The sequence below is a fragment of the Podarcis filfolensis genome, assembly GCF_964270895.1.
Source record: "Podarcis filfolensis genome assembly, chromosome: 9".
Lineage (NCBI taxonomy): Eukaryota > Metazoa > Chordata > Lepidosauria > Squamata > Lacertidae > Podarcis > Podarcis filfolensis.
The window spans coordinates 77190869-77215627 of record NC_139610.1 but is presented as its reverse complement, the minus strand read 5'-3'; the positions used below and the strand labels follow the sequence as shown (position 1 = coordinate 77215627).

Sequence of the window (24759 nt, the reverse complement as noted above, 5' to 3'; positions counted from 1 at the left end):
TCAGCATTTTGGCTAATCTACTTTATTTACATATAAACACACATGGAGCACTGCAACATGGCTCCCCCTCTCTCTCTCTCTCGCATCAGACAGCAAAGACAAAAAAACAAAGGACAATAGTCCCACTTCATGGAACGCAGGAACACAAACATCCTGTCTCCATCACTTCCCACTCTGTGGAGTCAAAACATACACTGTCATGTGAAAGACAACAATCCCATGACTGCAATCAGGGAGCAGGAATTCTAACATCTCCTCCTGCAGCCATTCCTGCTTCCCTCTTCCCCTCCGCACGCTTGTTTGGAAATGGAGGCAGAGAGGTTTTTCTCCCTCTCTCAGAAGACCGGGACTCCTGTCCAAGGAAGCCAAAGGCTGGGAGAGTCAGGACGGATGAAAGGAGCTGTGGAACTCCTGTCTGCAGGAGGCAGGCGACCTGGATGGTTCTACAAAGGGGAAGAGGTCTGTCGGCGGCTGGAGGCAGCCAAGCTTCTGAATATCACCTGCTGGAAACTGCAGGAGAGGAGAGAGGATGACCACTGGGGTCCCTTCAACTCTGCAGTTCTGATTCAGCACAGCTCTTTTTGTGTGAAAGGGCATGCAGAGGGGAGTCAACCCCCGTGGGTGATTTGCCCGTCTGCATTCCCCCATTTTGCTAGGGAGCAGGGTCTCTGCCTTTTGCCTTCTCCAGAAGCCCTTCAGGCTCAGTGGTGGAGGGAAGAGAGAAATCTTGGCTGGGGCTGGAGTCATGAGTGCGTTGCTCCACGGAGCACCTGACTTCCCTTGGCAAGCCGCCTCTTCTTCCAGGGCCTGCAGCTGCCTTCTGGCCCTGGGGGGCTTGGGCTGGAGCTGCAGAGCAGCCCAGAGAGGAGCCCCTTCCCCAAGGCTCCTCCAAGCAGCTCCCTCCACACCCCACAGGCCCCTGGATGTGGGCAGAGGCGAGAGGCCACTTGGTTTGCAGGAATCCTTTGCTGCCATGAGCAGGGCAACGGCCTGGCCGCCTCTAGAAGAGTCCTATAGGAGGAGGAGGGGGCTGCCCAAACGCCTGTGCAGGGAGAAATGTGATCGGAGCCTGTTTATAGCTGGCCTGGCTGCTTCCAGCCCTGCACGCTGTTGCAACACTCTGCCAAAGTTGGCATTCCTCCACTTGCACACAAGCTGCCCTTGGAGTTTGGCCCAGAGGCTCTTCGGTGCTGTTCTGTGCAGCAAAGAGGGAAGTGCTGGGGTCAGAGGATCCCCTTGCCCTTGGTCCCCTTTGACCACAGGAGGAGGTCACTTTGGGCAGGGGGAGTCCCTGGAACAGCGGCTCCTTCTCCCAGTCTCTCCCCTGGGGAAGCGGAGCAGCAAGACCAGCCTAGATGTCCCCCCACTGTAACCCGAGAGGCAGCGATGTTGCTTAAGGGAGCCACAGGGCAGAAGGGCCATGTTAACGGAGAAATCTGAGGGCTCCCTTGGACAAAAAGCAAGGACACCAGCCAGGAAGACCGGAGCAAAACAGCAGCCAGGAGGCTTGGTCTTGATTGAAGACTGACGTGACAGGATTCCTACCTGCCACAAGGTGGAACAAGGTGGAAGCCCCGAACAAAAGAGAACCCAAACTTTTATTAGCTGCTAATCCCCATGTTACACCCCCCCAAACTACATCACTCATACATCATGGTTGCATCATGAAAGGGGAGGTCTGGTGGCAGGAATCTGAGCATCCTGGACCCTGCCCCATGGTTCTCCTTGCCCTCCACCAAACACCCATCAAGTGTAAGAAAAGAGATATTTCCATTTCCCTGTTTCCCAGCCAAGTTCATCACACCCTTTTGTCTTCATCTGGGTTTGTTCTTTCTGGAATGGCTACCTGTCTGGCACTCAGGTATCAGGATGCCAGGAATTAACACTCAGACAGAGGGGCTGCTGAGCAGCTGAGCTCACATGTCTAGATGAATTTCTGAAGTTTTCCCAGTGAGCCAATGCATTGATCAGTGAATTCTTACATTCGGTATTGTGCAGCAAAGGCCCTTTGAATAGACAGGAGGAAACTGGGATGAAACGTTTTGTGGGGACAAATCACAAAAGCGATGGTGCTGGTTTTGGTAGTGGGCTGCATGTGCATGATATCTGCTGGAGGGGCAACCCCCCCCCCCAAACTGGTACATAAATTCCTGCAACAGTCATCCTGCCAAAAGCAATGTCGGACACGGAGGGGGCTATTTTTTCTCTGGCCATTATATGCATTCCCATTTTGCAGCAGGGGAAAGGAAGAGCTGCCCAAAGTCGTGGAAGCCCAAGGCTGCTGCACTCGGCACACACTCCAGTGGGCCGGCACCTTATGCCAGGGTCTGGTTCTGGGAGTGCGCATGCAAAGGCCAAATGGGGCACAGCTAGGAAACCCCCCAACCGCTCCCAGCATGACCATCCCTACAGGTCTGGGGTGGGCCTTGCCCTCTGCCTCACTTACAGGCCTCTGGGAAGATTATGTGAGGTCTCAAATTGCCCTTTCTGACTCTCCATTCGTTCATTTTCCTGCCTCCCATGTAAAGCTGCAATCACACAAGTTGTGAGACTGCCGTATGTACACACACACACACACACACACACACACACACAAACACACACGCTGTGGCCGTGGGGCGAAGAAGCAAGAGGCATTTTCCCTTTCCAAAACCAGACAAATGCTTCCATGCCGGTGGCTAGCAGTTAACATCTTTATTCATCCAGCAAAACACAGTTCAGCTCGTAGACAAAAATGGCGAAAACTCTGAACAAAAAACTCGTCTGAACAACAATACATTCACAACCTGACTTGCACCCACGGGAGACCCTCCTGGGGGCTTCTCGCTGCTCTTGGGCCAGGGGAGCCTGCCACTCTCCAGTCCGTCAGGGACTGGGGTGGGATGTGGAGTCCAGCACCCTGGGGAGAGCCAGGGGCCTGCGCCCTCCTGCCGCAAGGTGCTGGGCAGCTGGCTGGTGATCAGAGTGCCAGGAGGCGGGGGTACTAGTCCTGTGCTGCCACTGGGGTGCAAGAGGGTCTTGGTGCTGGGCTCATCTTCTTTCCCTGGCACAAGAAACAACCTAATATGACTCCCTGCTCCTCACATGGTTGGTTTGAAGAACTGCGGCTCAGCTTCTCCTTAACTTTCCGTTTCTTGCTACAGCAATAGATGTAAAAAATAAATGTGGCCACCGGTAGTCTAACCCTCCTGTGTAGCCTCTCCCGCTGGGAGGCAGAGAAGGACTGAGCTGTGGCCCAGCTGGAAAAACTAGTGCCCCCCCACCCCAAGCAAGAGGCGGCTGCTGGGCGGGTTGCGAGGCCAGGGTCTCCCACCAACCCTGGGCCCTTTGTATCTGGGAGAGAAGCTGTAGGAGGGCCAGGCCTGGGGGGTGCGGGCAGGCCTGCAACTGGCCGTCCTTGCAGAATTGCGCCCCCTCCAGGCCAAGCGCCACTTCAGCCTGGATCCCAGCACTCCCTGGGTCTGGGCAATGGGAGCCATCAGAGACAGCTGCCAACTTTTATCAGCCTGGTTGGGGCAAGCACCACCCTTGACAAGGGCCTTTCTAATAGGAGGAGGAGACATTACCAAGATATGGGGGGCAGGCGGGGGACGCAATCATTTTTCCAGCTTGCACCCATTTCTCAGTGCCTGGGCAGTTTCTTCCCTCTCCAGCCCCCACCCCCAAGTTCTTTGGGTCTGTGAGTGTGAGGGCCCTGGGAAATATTCTCGCCTCTTCTTCCCCATCCGCTGGGCAAGGATTTTGGTGTCCCTGGTTCTGGAGCCAGAGTAAGTGGTCTGCTGGGGGGGGGGGGCAAGGCAGAGACAGCAGTTCCTTGGGGCTTTGAATAGCATGGCGGTGAGAGCAATGATCGGGGGGGTCACATGAGGATTTGTGCTCCCTGCCTTGCCTGGAGTGCAGACAGTGGAAGGGAGTGTTTTTGGGACTGTGGCCCTAAAAGGGGAAGACAAGTTGGGCCCCTGATGCCTGTTCCCTGAGCCCCCTCTGCAGGATGCCCAGAGAGCCTCTGTTTTATCTGTCCCCCCCCCCTCCAGGCCTGCCTCCAGATGGTCCCCTCTCCTGCGGCCAGGAAGGGCTACGCCAGGACATAGTGGATTATCTCGCTGAGCTCGAAGCCGGTGACCGCAAAGGCACTGCCCTCGGGGTTGCAGAAGCGGGCGCCGCAGATCATGGTGTCTGTCACGCATTCCGCGTGGCAGTGCTGAATCTGGGGAGAGATGGGGGGCACCATGTCATTCTGGGTGTCCACCGTAGAGGAACTCCCTGACCCCCAATCTCTGGCAGGGCCAGGAAGAGAGCAGTGGGCTTGCTGCAACTCTTCCGCTTCTGACTTTGGCACCGGCGGGGGGGGGGGGGGGGGATAAGCCACCCAAATCCCTTTCATCCTCCTCCTCCCGCCCCGCTGCCCTTGGGAGGCCCTGGGCTCCCGCAGCCTCCGTCCTCTGCCCTCTAGACCTGCTGCTCAGCTTAAAGCAAACGAGGATGTTGCTTCAAGGCTGTGCAGTTCGTTTGGAAACGGATTGGGGAGGAAGCACCATGTTATATTTTTTTGGGCGAGGATGTTGGGCTGCCATGGGAAGGGCTAAAGCTCAGGGGCAGAGAGACTGTTCTGCGTGGCAGAAGGTCTCCGATTCAGTCTCGAATGGCATCTCACAGGCAGGCTTGGAAGGGGACCTTGACTGAAATCCTAAAGGGCTGCTGCAAGCCAGTGTTGACAGCACTAGGGATGGTAGCACAGCTGTCAACTTTCAGATTTGAAAATAAGGGATCAGCAGCCTCAAAAATAAGGGATCAGCAGCCTCACCTATCCCGGGGACAGTCTGCGGGATTTCTAACAATCTGGGATAGCAGCGGGAAACTGCACTGGAATAAGGGAATTTCCCGCAAAAAAAAAGGGGAGGTTGACAGCTGTGGATGGTAGACTGAGAGGCTGGCTCCGTATAAGGCAACTTCCTGTGTTCCTAGGAGGGGAATGTTCCTGGATGGCAGGGGGTTGGACTAGATGGCCCTGGGGGGTCCCTTCCAACTCTACAAGGTTATGATTCTGTGAGAACACAGAGCCGCTGGCCCAATCCAGTCACAGGGCTTCTGTCCCTCTTTTTAAGGATTGTCAGAAAAGTCTGCAGCTCGGCTTGGGAACAGTGCCAGCCCCCTCCCCACCCTCCGTCATCAGCGTGGATGCTCCTGTTTCCGCCAAGTTCCAACTCACAGGCCCGGGAAGAGGAAGCGGGTTGCATGGACAAGCCCCCAGCTGAGCCCAGGGGCCACATCCAGTGGAGGAGAGTCCCCACGGAACACAATCCAGGGGGCAAGTGGGGTCCATGACCGGGGCGGAGTGTGGGGTGGGAGATATGCCCCTGGGAGGAGGCTAGGGATGCCTGGCAGAAGTGCCTGGAGGAATCTAAAGAGCTGGAAGGGAGCCAAGGGTCATCTAGTCCAACCCCCTGAAATGCAGGAATCTTGGCTAAAGCATCCATGGCAGAGGGCCACCCAACCAGGCAAGCCAGCCTCACCTCAATCCCCTCAGCGTCAGGGCTGGGGCTCAGTTTCCAGACTTGCACAAAGGAGTCCTCCGCTGCTGACAGGAGCTGTGTGGGGAGAGGAGACATCAGTGGGGCTGGGGCCTCCCTTCATTTAGTACTGTTTATTGAATTTATATACCGCCCTATACCTGGAGGCCTCAGGGCGGTTCACAGAAAAGATCAGCATAAAAAACCTCTCTCTCTCTCTCTCTATATATATATAATCAAAATATAAACAACAACCCAATAACACCCCCCTGGCTTGGGCCTGGGGCAGCTCTCCTGGGGGGAGGGAAAGTTCCCTTAGGAGTGACCGAGAGCGCGTGCAAAGGGCAGCCGGTGCCAGGCAGAGGGAGCAGAAGCGCAGGCAAGCAGGCACCTCCTGGTGGGAGCAGCGCTGGAGAGGGCCTCTCTCTGAAATTTTGCCACCAGAGCTCCTAGCCCCTTGGCACAGGTCGTACAGATCCCTTATTAAGCCACTGAACTGTTAGTCTTTGCTATATCCCGTGGCAAGGAGTTCCACTGGTGCAGGCTCACTCCTGCCCAAACCCGGCATGTCAGTGGCCCAGTCAGAGGACGCCTTTTGCATGCGATGGAGCCTGGCTCACTCTGCCCGGTCTACTGCACCTGCGAGGCTCTGCCCTGCCCCACCATTCCCCTCTCCTGAGAAACCCCGACTTCCTCAAACGCAGGACAGACCCACCTTCCCCGAGAGGGGCGCCAGGTCCAGGGCATAGATCCAGCGGGCGTGAGCGCGGACTTCCGCTCGCAGGATCCCGCTTGCTGCCTCATACAGGCGAATGTGCCCGTTGCCGTAACCAGCCGCGATGATGCCGTTCCACAGCTTGACGGAGGAGCAGGTGCACCTGGGCGTGGGGTGGGGATTGGGTGAGGCTCCTGTGCCAGGGGGAAGGCTGCTGCTCAGGGGGGCAAGAGCAACTGCTGGACATGCAGGGGCCCCCAGGCTTGACCCCCAGGGGCACCTCTGGACAGGACTGGGAAAGGTGCCTGGTTGGAGCAAGGCAGGCCACTGGGAGAGGCTGGGGCCAGCCTGCTTCTGCTCAGGCCCTGGAGTGGGGCAGGGCTGGGCTGGGTTCAGGGCCATTAGCCACCCCCCCCCCATGGCCAGAGTGGTCAAGGCTTTGTTTCCATCTCTCTCGGGGCTGACTGCTTTCAGGAGGGCCAAATCCTTGTGCCCAGAGCAGGCCCCTCTCTTTCTGCGCTTACTCAGAAGCCGGGATCTTGTTGGCCAGCGTGAACTTCTCTCCAGAAAACCAGACGCACAAGGCTCCAGAGTCATCTGCCGTCACCAAATCAGGCACGCCTTCCTGCAGCAGGAGAAAGGGCAGAATCAGCTCACTGCCCCCACGATGCTTGGCAGCAACGCACCCGGGCAAACCCACAAGGAGGAGATGCAGAACAGTCGCTGCTGCTCTAGGCAGGAAGGCAAGCGCATAGCTGGGCGCCAGGCGCTGCTGAGGATAATGCTTGCTCCGTGTTAAAAGTTTGCAGGACTTCTGTCACAACATGGCATGGCCCCCTGCCAGGGATGCTTTAGCTGAGATTCCTGCCTTGCGGGGGGGTTGGACTAGATGACCTTTGGGGGACCCGTGCCTTGGGCAATGACCTCTTGGGTTGCCACAGAAGCACCCTGCAATGACCCTCCTCCTAGGGTGCCCCCGCGGTGAGCCTGGAAAGCCAGCTGTGCAGACTTCACACCAGGCCTTGCCAGACTGGGGAGAGGGGTTGGCAGTGCCAACTGAAGCACCCCCTAACCCAGGCACACTCTGCGGGAGCATCAAAGCAGCGCAGCTGGACCTGGAAACAAGCCAGCTTTTAACTCAGGCCAAAGGACTGGGTGCAAAGCGCCTGGGGCCAAAATGGGACTCCACTGGCTTCCCAACGAGCCCATGGCGATAGCAGCACCTGAGGCGAGGCGAGACCATGTCCAGGCGAAGCAGCAGCAGCAGCTCCCCCGAGCAGGGGGCTTTGGGGGCCCTGTGGGAGCGGCACCCACCCGGCGGCTCCCAGCTCCTCCTTACCGGCTGCTCGCACAGCTCGGCGGCAATGTCGGTGATGGAGTCGCAGTGCTTCTCGAGGACTTCGCTCAGCGTGATGTTGGTGCCTTTGGCGGGGACGTCGAAGACGAGGACCGACCCCAGGGACGTCCCTGCAGAGGGAAGGCAGCCAAGGGGGTTCTGAAGCAGCAGCCCCAGGTGGGCTGGTCTCACCTCACCTGCGAAGGAGCAGCCTCCCACCTGCCCAGGCGAGCTCACCGGGGCAGCCCGTTCCGCACCAACCCTCCTTGCAGCCCTCTCCCAGGGGAATCGGCCTTCGTGCAGGGCAAACAAGTCCTCTGGAGTCAGCTGGCGATCCTGGCTAACTCCGCAAAGCAGTGCCACTAGCTATCCATCCCCACCGCCAAACCCAGGGGTCAGCAAGGTGTACCTCGCCTGGGCCGGTTCACTCCAGCGGAGATCCCTCCATGGACTGGATCGCGATTTCTGGTGTCTGCATCTGCGCAGACACGATTTCCGGTGCCATGGAAGCGAGTCCTTGTGCCATGCCGGTTTAGTGCAGTGCGCAGGGACTCGCTGAACGGGCAGCTCAGTTTGGGGGCAGCTCGTGGGCCAGTTAAACGACCCCCGTGGGCTGCTTGTGGCCCATGGGCCTTAGGTTGCCGACCCCTGGCCAAATGTGTCTCCGTGAAATTCAACCATGGCGCCAATCCCTTCTGCAGCTGCTGCCACTGACACAGCAAAGTGAGGCTTCAGGCATGGCACGTCCTCAGGGGGTCGACTACTCTCACCCACAGCAATGGGGTGGCCCCCCTGCCCAGCAGTGCCTTTGACTCTGCTCAGCTCTCCTCCCCTGACCTCCCCCCCCCCAATGTTTCCTTCCTGCTTCCTCACCTACGCAAACAAAGCGCTGCCCGGTTGCCGCAATCCCACGAGCAAACACGGCCTTCCCTGGAAAGAAAAAAATGCAGAGATCAGGCGGTCGCAGAGGCCCGGGGCTGGCCGGGGGTCTTTGCCCCAGAGCTCCCTGGGCGTGGAAGTGCACCCCTCCAAAAGGGCAGGAGCCATGTGCCAGGGAGGTGCCTTTCCACTCGCCCCTCACGGGTTTGGAGGGGTGCACTGCACACCTCCAAAGGGGCCTACGGGAATATGAGACAGGAGGATTCCAAAACACAAACTGTATCTGAGGGGAGAGCCTGCCCCACTGGTAACTGGTCTCCAGTAGTTAAGAAAAGTGGGTGTTTTATAGCTCCTGTTTTGGAAATGTGATGTTTGTTTGTTTGTCTATAGAAGTATTTATATACTGCTGCGTCATAAAAATATTTCACAGTAGTTTACATGAAACAAGCAATAGATTAATAAAAAGTTAAAAACAAAAATAAATTAAAAACATTGACAGAGCATTGTAGAAAGATGTACTTCTTAATGGTCTGCCTAGGCCTGGCAAAATAGAAAGGCTTTCAGCAGGTGTTTAAAAAGTTGGCACAGAAGGCACCCACTGAATCTCCAGTGGCAGCATGTTCCACAGGACTGAGACAACTTGTTGTACTTATTGTTGAAATGTATTTTTTTTTAAAGGGAGGGGAATATTTCCTGTCTTGGACCAAAAAGGTGGCACCTGCTATTGCTGCGGCTCGAGATAGGAAAGCTCAATGGATTTTCACTGTCTGAAACATGGCAACCCCCCTTTTGCACTCAAAAGCAGGTGCCCTTCCCTCCCTCCAAGAGATCCTCCTGCCAGGAATAGAAAGGGTACCTGGAGGTGACTCCAAGCCCTCCAGGGCATGCCAGTAGACCATGATGGACCCGTCCGACTCGTACATCTTGGGGGAAGGGGGAAAGAGCAGAGAGAGGAAGGTAAGAGGCGCTGAAGAATCCAGCAGGCGGTTCCTGGGGGCCGGTCCACATCCCAGAAGACGGGGTGGGTCTGGAAGGTCACCGGCTTGGGGCCTTTCTAGGGCAGAGGTTTCCGTGGCCCCCGGCTCCATTTCTCACCTGGATCCCCTTCCGTGAAGTCAGAACCAAGAGGACCCGGGAAGGGAGGACACACCAGGCAGCCTGGAAGACAAGGGTGCAAATAGAGGAAGCAGGAAGACGCCCTTCTCTGGCCCCTGCCCGCTTCCCCGTGGCCACACAGCAAAGCACAGAGATGAATGAGGAAGGCAATGCTTCAGAGCATGTGCAAAGCGCCTTCCAACTCTTCCCTTCCTCTCGAGCAAATGCAGCCATCGCCTGGCCCAGCACTGAGCTGTCCACCTGGGGGCCAAAGAGACCTTCTCCTCTCCTAAGCTCTGGGCGAGGGGTCTTCTGTGGACTTCCTCGTCCTCCGTCACCTCTCAGGGGTGAGGGAAGTGCCAGCCTGCTCCGCGAAAGCTGGACTGCAAGGACGCCAGGTCCTCAAGGGACAGAGGACTCTGCCCCCCAACTTGCTGGTGGCAAGGGCCGTTCAACAGTGGAAGGTGCTGGACTCTCCTTCCTTGGAGGCGTTTAAGCAGAGCAGTTGGATGGCCATCGGTCAGGGATGCTTTAGTTGTGATTCCTGTATTGCAGGGGGCTGGACTAGATGACTCCATGGGGTCCCTTTCACCGCTACAGTTCTCTGATTCTACGTCTGTGGGCAGCAAGGCAAGGAGACCCAAGGAGGCTGCCTGAGATGCCACCATGCCCGCAAGCCACACCACAGAGCTAAAGCCGGCCTAAAACGGTGCCAGCGACTGGCTCAATAGTGAAGGAAAGGCATTCTGCACGGGCTCAGAGGCACCGTTGTTCCTTTTGTGCATTCTGGACTGGGACTCTTGATCTGGGGCTGAGTTGAAATAAAGCCCTGCACTTCACAACTACAGCGGCAAGGTTGTTGATTGCCAAAAACTAGAAACGCAGCAGCGTCCCAACTAAAACAGACTGGTTATCTAAAATGATGGAATACTTCCATATTGCTGAACTAACAGGGAGGATAAGAGGAGATCTGGTACAAAAAGTGAATAAGGAGTGGGCTAACTTTAAGGAATACATCAAAATTTATGTGGAAAAAGTAGAATTTCTGACAGATACTGAGTGAATCCAGAAAATGATTAGAGTGAAAGGAGAGTAAAGTTAAGACAGAAGAAGAGATTAAAGAAATAATGAAATGCCTTTAAGCTAGTTGGAAAAATGAAGTAGAGTAACAAGAACGGCTGGAAGTCACTTGGTGGGTGTCCGTGTGGGGTAGGTGTGTAGGTATGTTGATATGTACCATATAGGTAGGTAGTATATAGAGTAATGTAGGTATGTTTTATGTTATGAAAATAGGTAGTGTGTTGTGTACGTGTACAGTGGTACCTCGGGTTACTTACGCTTCAGGTTACAGATGCTTCAGGTTATAGACTCTGCTAACCCAGAAATAATACCTCGGGTTAAGAACTTTGCTTCAGGATGAGAACAGAAATCGTGCTCCAGCGGCGCAGCAGCAGCAGGAGGCTCCATTAGCTAAAGTGGTGCTTCAGGTTAAGAACAGTTTCAGGTTAAGATTGGACCTCCAGAACAAATTAAGTACTTACCCGAGGTACCACTGTATTATGCAAATGTATATGTATGTGTTTTATATGTACATATGTTTTATACGTTAATAAAATAAAAATAATTAAAATAGATAAATAAATAAATAAAGGCCTGCACGTCTGGCCAGGCAGATTTCTCTCTGCCCCAGCCTGTTCCAATCGCCCTTTCGATCAGCATGTTCTGGGCTGGCCAATGTTGACGCCTCAGGGTGCCGATATTGGCTTCTCAGTGACAGCAGAAGAGCAGCTGCCCTGTGGGGAATTGATTGGGCAGGGAGCTGGGGACGGGCTCTCCTCCCTCCCTCCCTCCCTCCCTCCTGCCAGCCCCGTTACCTGGGTGATGATGGAGGCCCCGAGGCCCAGGCTGCCCTCCTTGGCCTGCAGCTGGCGGTGGGAGAAGCTGAGGCCGTCGCTGGAGGCACTCACCAGGTTGACGGTGGTGCCGTGCACGCTGGCAAAGTAGGTGAGCTGCTTGGCCGGGAGGGGCAAGACGCTCATGTTGTTGTACAGCGCCAGGCTGCTGTCCTTCAGCAAAATGCTCTTCTCCTTTCGGTACATCCTGCTTGGGGGAGACGGGGGGGGGGGGAGAGAAGGGGCATGAGGCCAAGAGGCAGAGGAAGGCACCCGAGACAGGCAGCAGCACAGCTTGAGAGCGAGGTTGAAGTACTGGCCTCCAGGACTGGACCACAACTCCCATCAGGCCCAGCCAGTGCAGCCAATGGTCAGGGATGATGGGAACTGCAGTTCAGCCATGACTAGGATGGATGCTTCAGCTGAGATTCCTGCGTTGCAGGGGGTTGGACTAGATGGCCCCTGGGTTCCCTTCCAACTCTACAATTCTATGAAGGTCTGAGGAGTCCTCCACAGGTTCTGCAGCCCTGGACCACCACAACTACCTGAGCCACCAGGATTGCTTCTGACATCTTCTGCACCATTCGGAATTTTCACCTTGGCACCTGAGGCTGCTGGGAGGTGCCCTGGCCCCATTTTTTAAATGTTTGATGTTTTATTCTGTTTTTAATATTCTGTTGGGAGCTGCTCAGAGTGGCTGGGGAAACCCAGTCAGATGGGCGGGGTATAAATAAATTATTATTATTATTATTACTATTATTAATCATTATCTTCCAGGCAAAGTGTCCCTGTGCTTCTTTTGCATACACTTAAGCTCCAACTGAAATATCAGGTGGTTATATCAGGTCCACTTCACCGCCATTTAACTCCAATGTTCCCTCCCCAAACCTTCCACACTCATGTGTGGCATCAGAATTACACATCAAGCGCCAGGCGCTGGATTCATGCTCCACAAAGGATAACACCATCGTAAATCTGCTGGACATGCACAAGATTCTTCACTGGTTTTGTTTTAAATATGCATGTATTAACAAAAATGAACGCCTGCACGCATGTATGAGGACTGAGGGAGGGAGCAGGCCAGGACTCTGGGTGCCCTGCACTTCGTCCCTCGGGATCCGTTGCCCGTTCTTGACTCAGGCTCAGCTGCACGCAAGCCCAGAGCCACGCAAGGTGGACGGGAGCCTTCCTGCGGCTTCATCAGCTGCAGAAACCCAGCTGGCTCCCTCTGCCCCCTCCCTGCCCTAGCTAAGCAGGGCCTGATCCGCCAGAAAGTCCCTCTGCACCAGCTGGCTGGCAGGGGGCTCAAGGTCGCATGCACAGTTCTTCCCCTTCCCTGTTGTGTTTCCGCAGCAACCCCGCGAAGGGAGGCGAGGCAGAGAGCGTGGGGCTCAAGGGCTGCCCACCCAAAGCCATGCCCGAGGGAGGATTTGAACCTGGGTCTGGCCCCCTGAGCACCCCTCAGGAACACTTCCAGCCTCTAGAGAGAGAGATGGGCTAGGGGCTCCTGCTGGCGATTCCCTCCGGGCCCCTCCGGGCGATTTCCTTTGGCCCTCTGTGCCTTCGGGACATAGCTGTCAATGTTTCCCTTTTTTAAAACGAAATTCCCTTATTCCGAATAGGATTCCTCGCAAGAAAAGGGAAAAGTTGACAGCTATGCTTTGGGAGCTGCTCTTGCCGGTGCCTGGCTGAGGTCAGGTCAAGAGCTCGTGGGGTGTCGGGGTTGGCGTGTCGGAAAAAGTAAGGTAAAGGGACCCCTGACCATTAGGTCCAGTCGCGGATGATTCTGGGGCTGCAGCGCTCATCTCGCTTTATTGGCCGAGGGAGCCGGTGTGCAGCTTCTGGGTCATGTGGCCAGCATGACTAAGCCGCTTCTGGCGAACCAGAGCAGCGCACGGAAACGCCGTTTACCTTCCTGCTGGAGTGGTACCTATTTATCTACTTGCATTTTTGGTGTGCTTTTGAACTGCTAGGTGGGCAGGAGCAGGGACCGAGCAACGGGAGCTCACCCCGTCATGGGGATTCGAACCACCGACCTTCTGATTGGCAAGTCCTGGGCTCTGGTTTAGACCACAGCGCCACCTGCGTTCCTCTATTATAGAGGAACGCAGTAAAGGACCCCTGGATGCTTAAGTCCAGTCAAAGGCATGCAAATAAAATGATGATGATGACGACTATAGGGTTGCAGCGCTCATCTCACTTTCAGGCTGAGGGAGCCGGCCTTTGTCCACAGACAGCTTTCCGGGTCATGTGGCCAGTATGGCGCCCGGGAACCAATGTCCCCACTGTGGAAGGAAGTGTGGGTCAGAATTGGCCTCCACAGTCACTTACGGACTCGTTAAAACCGTGTTTATGGAAGACAATCTTACTCGGCTACAAGTGATTGCCAAAGAAGAAGAAGATGGCTAAACTGCTTCTGGTGCAACGGAACATCGTGATGGAAACCAGAGCACATGGAAATGCCATTTACCTTCCCGCCGGAGTGATACCTATTTATCTACTTGCACTGGTGTGCTTTCGAACTGCTAGGTTGGCAGGACCTGGGACCGAGCAACGGGAGCTCACCCCGTCGCGGGGATTTGAACTGCTGACCTTCTGATCGGCAAGCCCAAGAGGCTCTGTGGTTTAACCCACAGCGCCAGCCGCCTCCCTGTCGGAGAGAGACCAGGGTTCAAATGCACCTCGCAGAGGGGGCGTCGCTGCCTCTCTGCCCGTCCTACCTCGCGGGGGGGGGGTTGTGCTGGGGCGAGACAGGCCCAGGAGGCTCCGCTCCCCGCACTGTGACAACTAGCTCCTCAGGGCCAGGGTTCACAAAGAGGGGCGGGGCGTGCGGAGGCCCCGCCCCCCAGCCCCGGCCCCCGCCACCCGCTCCCCGGCCCGCCGCCGCCTCACCCGCCGCCTTCTCCGCCGCTCCTCCGGCCCGCTTGCCCCGCTGTCATGGAGACGGCGCCCGGGCGCGCTGACGTCACGACGGTGGCCGGCCGGGCGCGGGCGATTGGCGGCCGGGCGGAGTTGCCATGGCGACGCGGCTGCTGGCGGCGTCTCGCGGGGCGCGCCCGTCTCTGCGCGAGGTCTCCTCCACCTTCCTCAGCCTGGCGGTGAGGCGCGGGGCGCGGCGGAACTCCCCGCCTCAGGAGGCGGCCGGGCCGGGAGGGACGCCAGGGGCCGGCTAGGCCAGGAGGAGCTTCCCGGGCCCGGCCTCTGCCAGGGAGGCTCAGCTGCACGGCAGGGGTGGGGATGGATGACCTCGGGGGTCCCTCGCCGGCCCTCTGGTCCTAGGGTCAATTAGCACAGGGCCCTGCCTTGCAGCAGCTTGGAAGGAATGGTTCCGGGGCCCCTTCCGACTCCAGGGTTCCGGTGGCCCTGATAATAATAATAATAATTATTATTATTATTGTTATTTATACCCTGCCCATCTGGCTGGGTCTCCCCAGCCACTCTGGGCGGCTTCCAACCAAATATTCAAAACAATACAGTGGTACCTCAGGTTACAGATGCTTCAGGTTCCAGACTCCGCTAACCCAGAAATAGAACCTTGGGTTAAGAACGTTGCTTCAGGATGAGAACAGAAATTGTGCTCCGGTGGCGCAGCAGCAGCAACAGGAGGCCCCATTAGCTAAAGTGGTGCTTCAGGTTAAGAACAGTTTCAGGTTAAGAACGGACCTCCGGAATGAATTAAGTACTTAACCTGAGGTACCACTGTACAGCGTCAGACATAAAAAACTTCCCTCAACAGGGCCGCCTCTGCTCGGCTGGTTCCCCAGGTCGGAGGCAGCCCTGCAGCGCTGGAAGGGGCCCGGGGGCCGGATTGCAGGTTTCCCACCCTGGGCCTCTGTCTGGACACCCTGGAGAACGGGAGGCCGGGCTGGACATTGGGATCCTTCAACAGGGTCTGATCCAGCAGACTTCTCTGACGTTCCTGGGAAATTCTCCTTTGGACATCAGAGAATCAGCAGAGAAGAGCCTTCGGCTGGATCAGGCCTCTGGGTCTCCCTAAATGGGAAAACCACAAACCTGAGCCAAGCACAAGAGCAACTCCCGCTCCTGCGGCTCCAGCAACGGGGATTCAGAGGCATACAAATCAGATATTTTCCCACTAAGCATATATATTTTGACTTCCCTTCTCCGCTGTTGCGGTTTCTTATAATTTTATTTTAAAATACTGCATTTCCTACGTTAGTCCGTCTATTAATTGCTTCCTAATATTTCTATAGCGTTACTTTTAACTGCTTGTCTTACATTGATCCTGCTAACGAACTTCTTTGTATTCAAATATCCCACGAATTTCCCCCATTCCTTGATGAAATTCCTTTCCTCTTGGTTTCTTACTTGTAACACAGAACTGCGGAATTGGAAGGGACACCAGGGGTTAGTCATTTAGTCCAACCCCTGGAATATGTCCTACCGTCTTCTAAAGCCATCTCAATTAGTGGTCATCGCTGCCTCCTGTGGCAGCGAGTTCCGCCGTTTATCTTCCCGCTGCGTGAAGAAGGGCTTTCTTTCATCTCTCCTGAATCTTCCAACCGCCTGGGCATCTCCCTGCTCTCCCCTTGGCCTTCACCCTTGGGGTGTCCCCTGGCGATGGCCTGCAGCTTCCGTCCTCCTCCCTGACTGTTGGTCCTGCTGGTGGCGGGGGCTGGACTGCAGATCCCCTGGAGGGGGTCCCACTAGCTGGCCCCATGGCAACCGCCGCTCTGGGGCCCTGGCGGCTTCTCCTCCCTTCAACTCCCCTCTGTTCTCACTGTTCTCAGAACAATGAGCTTTGTGGGTTCTTTGGAATGGTCTGGCGGTTGGTGGACTGGGCTTCCGCTCTGGGACTCTGCGGTCCAGAGCGGCTGCAGGTGAGCCTCCCTCAGGTGGGCAGCAGGTGGGTGGCCCTCCCAAAGGAGAGGGCAGGTAAAAATTGGCAAAGAAAGGGGTGGAAACCCAGAGGGGCAGGGTGACCCAGATGCTTCGGAGGGGGTCTTCAGTCCCGGCGGTTTCATCACAGCTGGATTGGTTTCGCTTTGTTTCCTTTCCGGGGGGGGGCAGAGGAGTTGGTGACGGGTTACAGGTCACTTGCATCTTGCGCATGGGTTCTGGGACGGCACACGCAGAATTGCGCATAGTTGAGCCGCCCCATTCGAAGTGCTCCTGCAACATGGAGGTGCTGTGTGGAATGAGTTTCTTGCCGCCGCCCCCCCCCAAAAAAAATCCTACAAGGTTAAAACCTCTTTTTCGCAGGGTCTTTGCAGCACAAAAGAGCTTTTAAGCTCTCTGCCATCTGTGTCTTTAATGCCCATGATTTAAACCAGTTTTGAGTGACCCTCGTTTTCCGAGGATTCTGGGTGCGGTTTCTTGTAAGAACTTATTTTTTCTCGTCTTTCGTTTGCGATCCCCACTCAGGCGCTTCCAGTTCCGACCAGCAAGCGGACACGGCCGGACGCCTGGGTTCCCTCTCTGAGCCTGAGGTTGAGCTGTCACACCAGGGACACCCGGCCCCCTGCTGGCTGCTCTGCTTCTGTTTTCCTGCCATTGAAGTCCTTCGCCCCCATCCTGTCAAATGTTCTTCCTGCAGAGATAAGGCTGGCACCAGCTGGAGGGCCTTTTCACCACCCGTGGGAAAATTTCCCTCTTCTCCCGGACTTTCCCTAACCCTCTCTTATTTATTTCCTTGATTGTACCTTTGGTCTAAGGAGGTCCGTGAGGTGTGTCTGGCTCTCCTCTTCCTCACTGAATCCCCAGAACAACCCTGCAAGGTAGGTGAGGCGGAGAGTCGGGGCCTGGCCCAAGGTCACTCACTGAGCTTCCTGGCTGAGTAGGGACTCGAACCCTGGTCTTCCAGGTCAGAGTCTGACACTCTAACCCAGGGGTCAGCAACCTAAGGCTCATGGGCCGGAAGCGGCCCGTGGAGGTCGTTTGACCGGCCCCCGAGCCGCCCCCGAATTGAGATGCCCGCTTGCGCACTGCGCTAAACTGGCGCAGCGCGGTGCAGGGACTTGCTTCCGCGGCACCGAAAATCGCATCTGCACAGACGCAGGTGCCGAAAATCACAGGCACGCGCTCAATCCAGCCCACAGAGGAATCTCCGCACGACCGATCCTGCCCAGGGAAGATAAACCTTGCTGACCCCTGCTCTAACCATTATGCTGCACAGCCTCTCCCTCTATATTGGTTCCTGGTGTCTTCAGCCATGATGGTGACTGTTGGTGATTATCTTCGTTGCCAGTTGCTACACGCTATCATTGCGTGAGCCGCTTTCCTTTTCTAATTGAAAAGCAGCGCAGAAATTTTTAATTAAGTAATTAAGTTCCTTCCTTGGGTGACAAGGATCAGACAAATCCGTGAAGAAGGAGAGGGCTGTGGATGGCTGCTAGCCAGAATGCCTCTGCTCTGCAATGCTTCTGAATCCCAGTTGCTGGAAACTACAGGAGGGGAGAGGGATCCCGTGTGCGAATTCTGCTTGCGGGTTTCCTATTGGGGCATCCGGTCGGCCACTGTGAGATCAGGGTGCTGGACTAGATGCCCCCCCTTTGGCCTGATCCTGCTGCTGCTGGTCTCTTCTCATGCTGTTCAATCCATACTCCATTGATGGGAATCCATGTGGCAGAGGCAAGGGGCGGCCAGAACCCCCATCAGGGACCCTACAGAGCTGTTATCCCCTTTGCCCAAAGCTGGAAAGGGCCCAGAACTCAGAACAACCTATGGTGTCTGCAGAAGCCCCCAGATTCCCTCCAGGGCATCTTTGGCTCCTTGGAGATCCTGGGAGTCTGCTGCCACGCCCCCACCCCCAGAGTAGGTGTCCCAGGCTGGGTGGACCAATGGTGTGAGCTGCGGGGAACCAGCTCCCTAAGCTACGCCAGCCTGCAGGCAGGGCCCTTCACCTTGTCCCTGCAGCCCATGCCAGCCTCAGGTGCTGAGTATCATTTCCTCCCAGAGCTGGTGCTGGGACCCAGAGCTTCCCTCCCAGAACTGAAAAACCAAGGAAGACCCTTCCTTTCTCACCCCAGTCCCCCTGCATCCCTTTCGGGGATCAGGGAGGGCAAGGGCACGGGAGCGTTCGTTGGCACCAGTGCCGGGCCTGAGGACCAGGCGCAGAGCTGGGCCGCAGGGCGTCCCCAGGGGGGCTGTTCAGAGCTGACTCTGAGAGGTGCGTTCCGTTTCCCCCGCAGAAAATGTCGTCCCGCGTGACCCTGGCGAAGTCCCGGGCGGAGAGGTCGCGGCCGCCCACGGTGCCCGTCCCCCAGGTGGAGATCATCCCAGGGCGCCTGACAGAAGGAGACTGGTTCTCCCTGCTGGGCTTTGAGGAGGCCGAGGATCACGTGGGCGACATCCTGGCAGGGCTGATGGATCAGGTCCTGGAGGAGTGCTTCAAGGTCTATTTGGAGAGGCAGGTGAGTCGTTCTTTGGGCAGAAGGCTGCTGTTGGGGGCCTTGGCTGCGTGCCAGAAGCCCTTCCGTTTCAAACTCCAGGCCCGTCACCTAGGAAAGAGAGGAGGGCTGAGCAGCATCCGAAACTCAGATATATAGGCTAGGGGGCATTTGGGGGCAAATCTTATTTTTCAAATGATGGACTGTGTGATGGATTCTCTTCTGCTTTATTTCTCAGTGATGGCCCACTTTGTCCAGCTGGGTTCACCTTCGGAGAAGGCAGTATTGTTGCTGCTGTTTCTGTTTTTATATTTTTATATTTATTTATTTATACCCTGCCCTCCCCAGCCAGAGCCGGGTTCAGGGCAGATAACACCAGTAAAATTACAGTAAAAACATAATAGGGGGGAAAACCCAATTTAAAATACAAGTTAAAATGCAGTTTTAAATGCAGCCTCATTTTAATAGTAGCCCATAGATCAAGACCGTAAGGGCAGGGAAACGTAAGGGTCAGACTGAGTCCAAACCAAAAGCCAGGTGGAACAGCTCTGTCTTGCAGGCCCTGCGGAAAGATGTCAAGTCCCGCAGGGCCCTGGTCTCTTGGGACAGAGCGTTCCACCAAGTCGGGGCCAGTACTGAAAAGGCCCTAGTTGAGACCTAGTTGAGACCGTGAGGGCCATCTAGTCCAGCCCGCTGCAATGCAGGAATCCCAGCATTTTTGGCAGGCACCGAAAGGGATAGGCTGAAGGTGTCCATCCCGTGTCAAGGAGCCTGGCGGCCTGGCCTTTTGAAAGAGGCCAACCAGGTGTGCATGTGCCACGGGTGCAAATCTCGCCCCTCAGCCTGAGCTTCCTGCCTGCCTCTCTGACTCTGATGCTCAGAGCTGGGCTGTTTGTGGGAGAGCCCAGTGTGTGTGTGTGTGTGTGTGTGTGTGTGTGTGTGTGTTTGTGTTTCTTTTTCTCTCCTTTTTCCCCCAATTTTTTTTATTGATTTCCCAAATTTATAAACAAACAAAAAAGCATAAGTCCTAACTGTAAAAATTCCACTTTTGTTAACATTATTAAGTGACTTCCTCGAATCCCCCTGGCTGAGTTTCAATATATATCATTGTAACAGTTTTCCAAAACTAATTTCTCATAACATTTACTTAGTCAAGTAACATCTTTCTTTTCATATTAACTTTAAACATATTATCCTATAACATCACATATTTAAATCCTGAGCCAACCTGGTAATTGCAAATATTTCTATTTAAGTTATCTTAGCATATTTAGCGAAATAGTCTTTGAATTTCATCCATTCCTCTCTCCTTGGGGTTTCCAGACCAGCTGGGGGGGGGTGAGGCCGTGAGCCTTGGAGGGGACCCTGCCAGACCCTCCCCTCCCCGGTCTCCTGCTCACCCTCTGCTCTGCCCCCTCCCCAGTGCATCCCCTATGTCATCACCCAGGCCCGGGACGCCATGCTGCAAATCATCGAGTGGCGCTTCCTGGTGCGAGACGAGGGTGAGGCCGGGGTGCCCACGGAGCCCACCTGGCAGGAGGACGAGGAGCCAGTTGCCGGCATCACCGACTCCTGGGCCCAGGGCTCTGTGCCTGTGCTGCAAGCCATGCCGCGCCCGGAGGAGCCAGAGGTAGGAGGGCAGGGGGGCTGGCACACCGGCCAGGCTGGCGAGGGGCGGCATCGTCCTGCTGGGGCTGATGAAGTCGAGATCCTTCCAAGAACGCTTTGGGGGGGTGATCAGGGAGGCATCCAGAGGAGGGCTGGGTGGACCAGGGGCCCCAGAGGACAGATCCTGCCAGGAGGGCAGAAGGGACAGGGGGTGCTTGGCCCACAGAGAAGGCTGCAGGCCTCAGCTGGGTGGTATATCAATATATTGTCCAAAACCATATCATGATCTCTATTTCATCATTTTTGACCTGGCAATATACAGTTGTACCTTGGATCCCGAACGCCACAGACCCGGAAGTAACTGTTCCGGTTTGCGAACGTTCTTTGGAACCCAAACGTCCGATGGGGCTTCCACGGCTTCTGGTTGGCTGCAGGAGCTTTCTGCAGCCAATCGGAAGCCGCGCCTTGGTTTCCGAATGTTAAATGGACTTCTGGAACAGATTCCGTTCGACTTCCAAGGTACGACTGTATTGCAAATCATGCTGCATGTGCGCTATCCAAAGATCACAATGCAGGAAATAGCATGGATCCAGCCAGAGGCTCTGCGTAGCTCCATCCTTGTGTCAGACATTGTGATAGATCAGTATATTGCAGCGTTCAGCTGGTGATATAATTGAAAACCAATTCCCCCCCCCCCCCAGCGCACGATGGGCTTAGTTCCTAGCAGGTTGAAGGTCTCCCTGGGATGTTGCGGCAAATGTGGCATGGCAGCATCATGCTGCAGCTTCCCTGTAGCTTTTGTGAGGTGTTGCGTCCTCCAGGGAGGGCCGGAGCTCCGTGGCGGAGCTGAAGGCTTTGGGTTCAGGCCCCAGTGGCAGCATCTCTGGTCAGGGCTGGGAGAAACTCCCTGCCAAATACTGCGCAGGATGGACTCCGTATCCCTGGCCTGGAAGCTGCAGTTTCTTCCTGCCCTGGAGGCTGGTGTAGTTGACTGCCAAGGTCCCAGCAGAATGAAATGGTTTCAGAGAGGAAGTGAGCAGGTGGCCTTGTTCACCTCCTCCTGGGCCTACAGCATTCTGGCAGCGGCACAAGCCTTGAAAATCCCTCCCCATTTGGCACAGCCCTCCAGCAAAAGTTCACGCTTTGCCCTTTTACCTGAACTGCCTCCATCCCTCTGCAGTTTGCCAACCCCGGACAGAGCAGTCGGGTTGGGAATGTCCCCTGCCTGACTCCCTGGAAAGCCTCTGCCTGGTTCCCTGTAACTTGGCTTCTCGCAGGGAGGGAACCGGCAGAAGGCCCTTGGAGCTGAACCCCAGTGTCCGGGCAGATGTCTTTATTCTGCTCTTCAAACCCCCAGTTTTGGGGCTAACCTTAGAGTCACAGAACCATAGAGTTGAAAGAGTTCCCTGAGAGTCATCAAGTTCAGCCCCCTGCAGTGCAGGAATCTCGGCTCAAGCATCCCTGACCGATGGCCACCTGACCTCGGCTTAAAACCCCCAAGGAAGGGGAGTTCACCAGCTCCCAAGGGAGACTGTTTCACTGTCAAAACAGCTCTGCTACCATAGCAGCAAAGCCTAGTCTTTCAAAACATTGCAAAAAAACCCCAACCCCATGAATTTTTTATTTTATGTTGTAAAATGCCCTGTTGTTTCTCGAGGAAGGGCGGTGTATACACTTAATAAATAATAATGATATTATAACCAGTCAGCTTCTCCCACCCAGTCCAACAGGCTGGCTTCTAGCCTCTTGGCTTGTGTTCTTAAATGTTTTTAATTGGTTATTCAAAAGGAACATGAGACTACAGCACCCCTTAGTAAGCAACTTCCCCTCCTCACCCAATTTCCCCAAACCAGAGGGTCCTATGGAGAAGCATTTCTCCAAGGTTCAAATGCAACTCTGGTGGATGCCATTGTAATGGACATAGTGCTATGAAACTGTCTCTTCCCAGCTTAAGGCTTTAACTTCCTTGGTCCGTTTCCCTGAAAGCTTTTATCTCCAATGCGACCTTTGGGAGTGTTCCAGAGATTTCCAGTTTGGGCCAACAAGTTCTCGGGCGTTTCCTGAAAGGTCGCTAACAATGTTCAAGGGACGCGGGTGGCGCTGTGGTCTAAACCACAGAACCTAGGGCTTGCCGATCAGAAGGTCAGCGGTTCAAATCCCCGCGACGGGGTGAGCTCCTGTTGTTCGGTCCCAGCTCCTGCCAACCTAGCAGTTTGAGAGCACACTAGTGCAAGTAGATAAATAGGTACCACTTCGGCGGGAAGGTAAGCGGTGTTTCCGTGCGCTGCTCTGGTTCGCCAGAAGCGGCTTAGTCATGCTGGCCACATGACCCGGAAGCTGTCTGCGGACAAACGCCAGCCCCCTCGGCCTATAGAGCGAGGTGAGCGCGCAACCCCAGAGTCGTCCACGACTGGACCTAACGGTCAGGGGTACCTTTACCTAACAATGTTCAAGTTGGGATGCTGGTCTTCTGGTCCCTTGGCTGATCTGGCCAACGTCTCTCCTCCAGGTTCACAGACTCCCAGAGGAAGTTCCTCAACTCCCGGAGGAGGCCCCCGTTGCCAAAGAGGAGCCCGCAGGGCCCTCCGATCTTGCTTCTCAGGGCTTCCCCCTGGGGACCCCCAGGTGGGAGGCAGAGAAGCTGGCCCAGGAGTCCTTGAAGGAGGTGCGGCCCGCCAGGTCCCGCAGCAGCAAGGCGGTGCTGAAGTTCGGAACCCACCTGGTGTCCATCGCCCCCCTGCCGTCCCCCCTGCCGTCCTGCAAGAGCAGGCTGGGCCCCCAGGCCTACTACGGGCCCCTGCAGGCGTCCCGGCTGAGCGACATCGTGAAGCCGCTGGCCGGCTCGGAGAAGGAGCTGCTCCTGCGCCAGCTCTCCCAGATGCCCGTGGAGGAGGCCTCGCGCCCGTGCCTCCTGCCGCTCTCCTGCAGCAACCTGCTGCGGATCCAGCTGGGCCGCCCACCCAACACCCGGGACGTCTTCTACGACCAGGCGGGCAACATCACCGCCGCGCCACGCCTGGAGCCCTCCGGCCTGCCCAAGCGCTGGGTCAAGCCCTCGGCCGAGGTGGTGGACCCGGAGGTGGAGTCGCAGCAGCAGGAGGCCCTGAAGACCGTCTCGGGGCGCAGAGCCCCCAAGCTGCCCAGGGGCCCGGCCGAGAAGGGCAGTGCCCACGGCGAAAGGCTGCTCGGCGTGCGGAGGAGCCTGGCAGAGAAAGCTGCCCAGCCGCCCAGCCCGGCCGGAGGGGTCCTGCAGCCCACCAGCTTCGTCTTCGTCAAGCCCAACTTGCTGACCCAGACGGTGCAGCTGGCCACGGGGGTGACCCTCCGGTGTGTGGGTGGCGTCCGGGAGAAGGTCTCTCCCCACGCGCACCAGGAGGAGGCCAAGGAGGGGTCGGGGAACCTCCACCCCATGTGCCTTCGGGTGCCGACCCCCAGCCGGCAGCACATCCTCCAGCAGCCCAAGCCTCTGCCCCGCTTGCGCCCGGGAGCTGCCCTCTGATTGGCACGGCCCTGCCCTCCCTGACCCCCCCATTCACCCCTTGGATCTCCTTGTAACTTAATAAACGGAGAGGTTTTTGGAGCCTGGTTTCTCTTGTTGTCTGCCTCACGACTGCAATGCCTCCAGAACCGCCTCTCCCCGTAGGAAGCAAGCCAGACCCTGCCCTCTGAGGCCCTTCTTTGTGTGACTCCTCCGGGAGGTCCGGAGGGTGGCACCACGAGAACGGGGCCTTTTTGGAGGTGGCTCCCCGCTTGTGGGATGCACTCGCCAGGGATGTTCACCTGGCGCCTTCGCTACATATCTTCAGGAGCCAGGCAAAAATGTTCCTCTTCAACCAGCCTTTGGCTGTTATACTGTGACCTTTTAATGTGCCTGCAGGGTTGGGGGGTGGTCATTGTTTTTTAATTATTTTGTTCCGCATTTTGTGGTTTTCCGTTGCAAACTGGCCTGTGGTCTTTGGATGGAGGGTGGTTTATAAATTTAATAAATAACAATTGTTGGCTGACGCAGGTTCTCCGGGTAGCAGCCAAATCCACCCCCCCCAGCAGACCGTTGTGTGTTTAATTTGCAAAAGGGAGTGGCTCTGGGACCCAGGCCTGCCTGGAAACCTTATGCTCTGACCCAGAAGCCCTGCCTCCAGTCCCAGGTGTGCTCCGGGGGCTACTTTGCAGAGAGAAATACTTTGCATGTGCTCAGAGGCACCAGCGCTGTTCCTGGAGCCCCAGGGCGATCCCTCCTGCCTGGTTGCCTCCACAGATTGAGGTGAGGGGGGAAGGGGGGACCCCAAGACCCAAGCAGGCCTAGCTGGGTTTCAGCCGAGAGCTTTCCTAGCCAGTGGGGTGGCTCCTCCCTTGAGGCACAGGGGCCATGAACAGA

General features: G+C 56.1%; 2 protein-coding genes across 11 annotated transcripts in view; one reads left to right on the top strand and one right to left on the bottom strand.

The window, feature by feature from the left end:
* Positions 1-2679: 2679 nt before the first annotated feature.
* The window catches only part of WDR54 (WD repeat domain 54), a 285494-nt gene continuing 263414 nt past the window's right edge, over positions 2680-24759 (bottom strand). The window contains exons 2-11 of the mRNA XM_083571700.1: positions 14321-14336; positions 11410-11650; positions 9536-9598; positions 9297-9363; positions 8435-8491; positions 7565-7692; positions 6750-6850; positions 6226-6388; positions 5514-5588; positions 2680-4207 (exon numbers count right to left, since the gene is read on the bottom strand). Of these exons, the coding sequence (XP_083427826.1) occupies positions 4076-4207; positions 5514-5588; positions 6226-6388; positions 6750-6850; positions 7565-7692; positions 8435-8491; positions 9297-9363; positions 9536-9598; positions 11410-11634 (1011 nt within the window). The 5' untranslated portion in view covers positions 11635-11650; positions 14321-14336 and the 3' untranslated portion in view covers positions 2680-4075. The remainder of the gene's footprint in view (positions 4208-5513; positions 5589-6225; positions 6389-6749; positions 6851-7564; positions 7693-8434; positions 8492-9296; positions 9364-9535; positions 9599-11409; positions 11651-14320; positions 14337-24759) is intronic.
* On the top strand, positions 14431-23964 carry LOC310742249 (uncharacterized protein C2orf81 homolog). 10 transcript variants are annotated; one of them, XM_083571418.1, is made up of 5 exons: positions 15971-16268; positions 17103-17165; positions 18579-18800; positions 20200-20406; positions 22894-23964. In XM_083571418.1, exons 1-5 carry the CDS (start codon positions 16107-16109, stop codon positions 23881-23883), a joined length of 1644 nt encoding a protein of 547 aa, XP_083427544.1. In that variant the 5' UTR covers positions 15971-16106; the 3' UTR covers positions 23884-23964. The 10 variants fall into 10 exon arrangements, with proteins under 10 accessions (XP_083427546.1, XP_083427544.1, XP_083427542.1 ...); XM_083571416.1 differs by having other exon boundaries at positions 15971-16283; XM_083571421.1 differs by having other exon boundaries at positions 16208-16268; positions 16813-17165.

Coding starts and splice junctions, on each gene's coding strand:
- LOC310742249 (XM_083571416.1), top strand. CDS start 16,107: ATGGCAACCGCCGCTCTGGGGCCCTGGCGGCTTCTCCTCCCTTCAACT. Junction 18,801..20,199: donor AGGTCTATTTGGAGAGGCAG/GTGAGTCGTTCT, acceptor CCCCCTCCCCAG/TGCATCCCCTATGTCATCAC. Junction 20,407..22,893: donor CGCGCCCGGAGGAGCCAGAG/GTAGGAGGGCAG, acceptor TCTCTCCTCCAG/GTTCACAGACTCCCAGAGGA.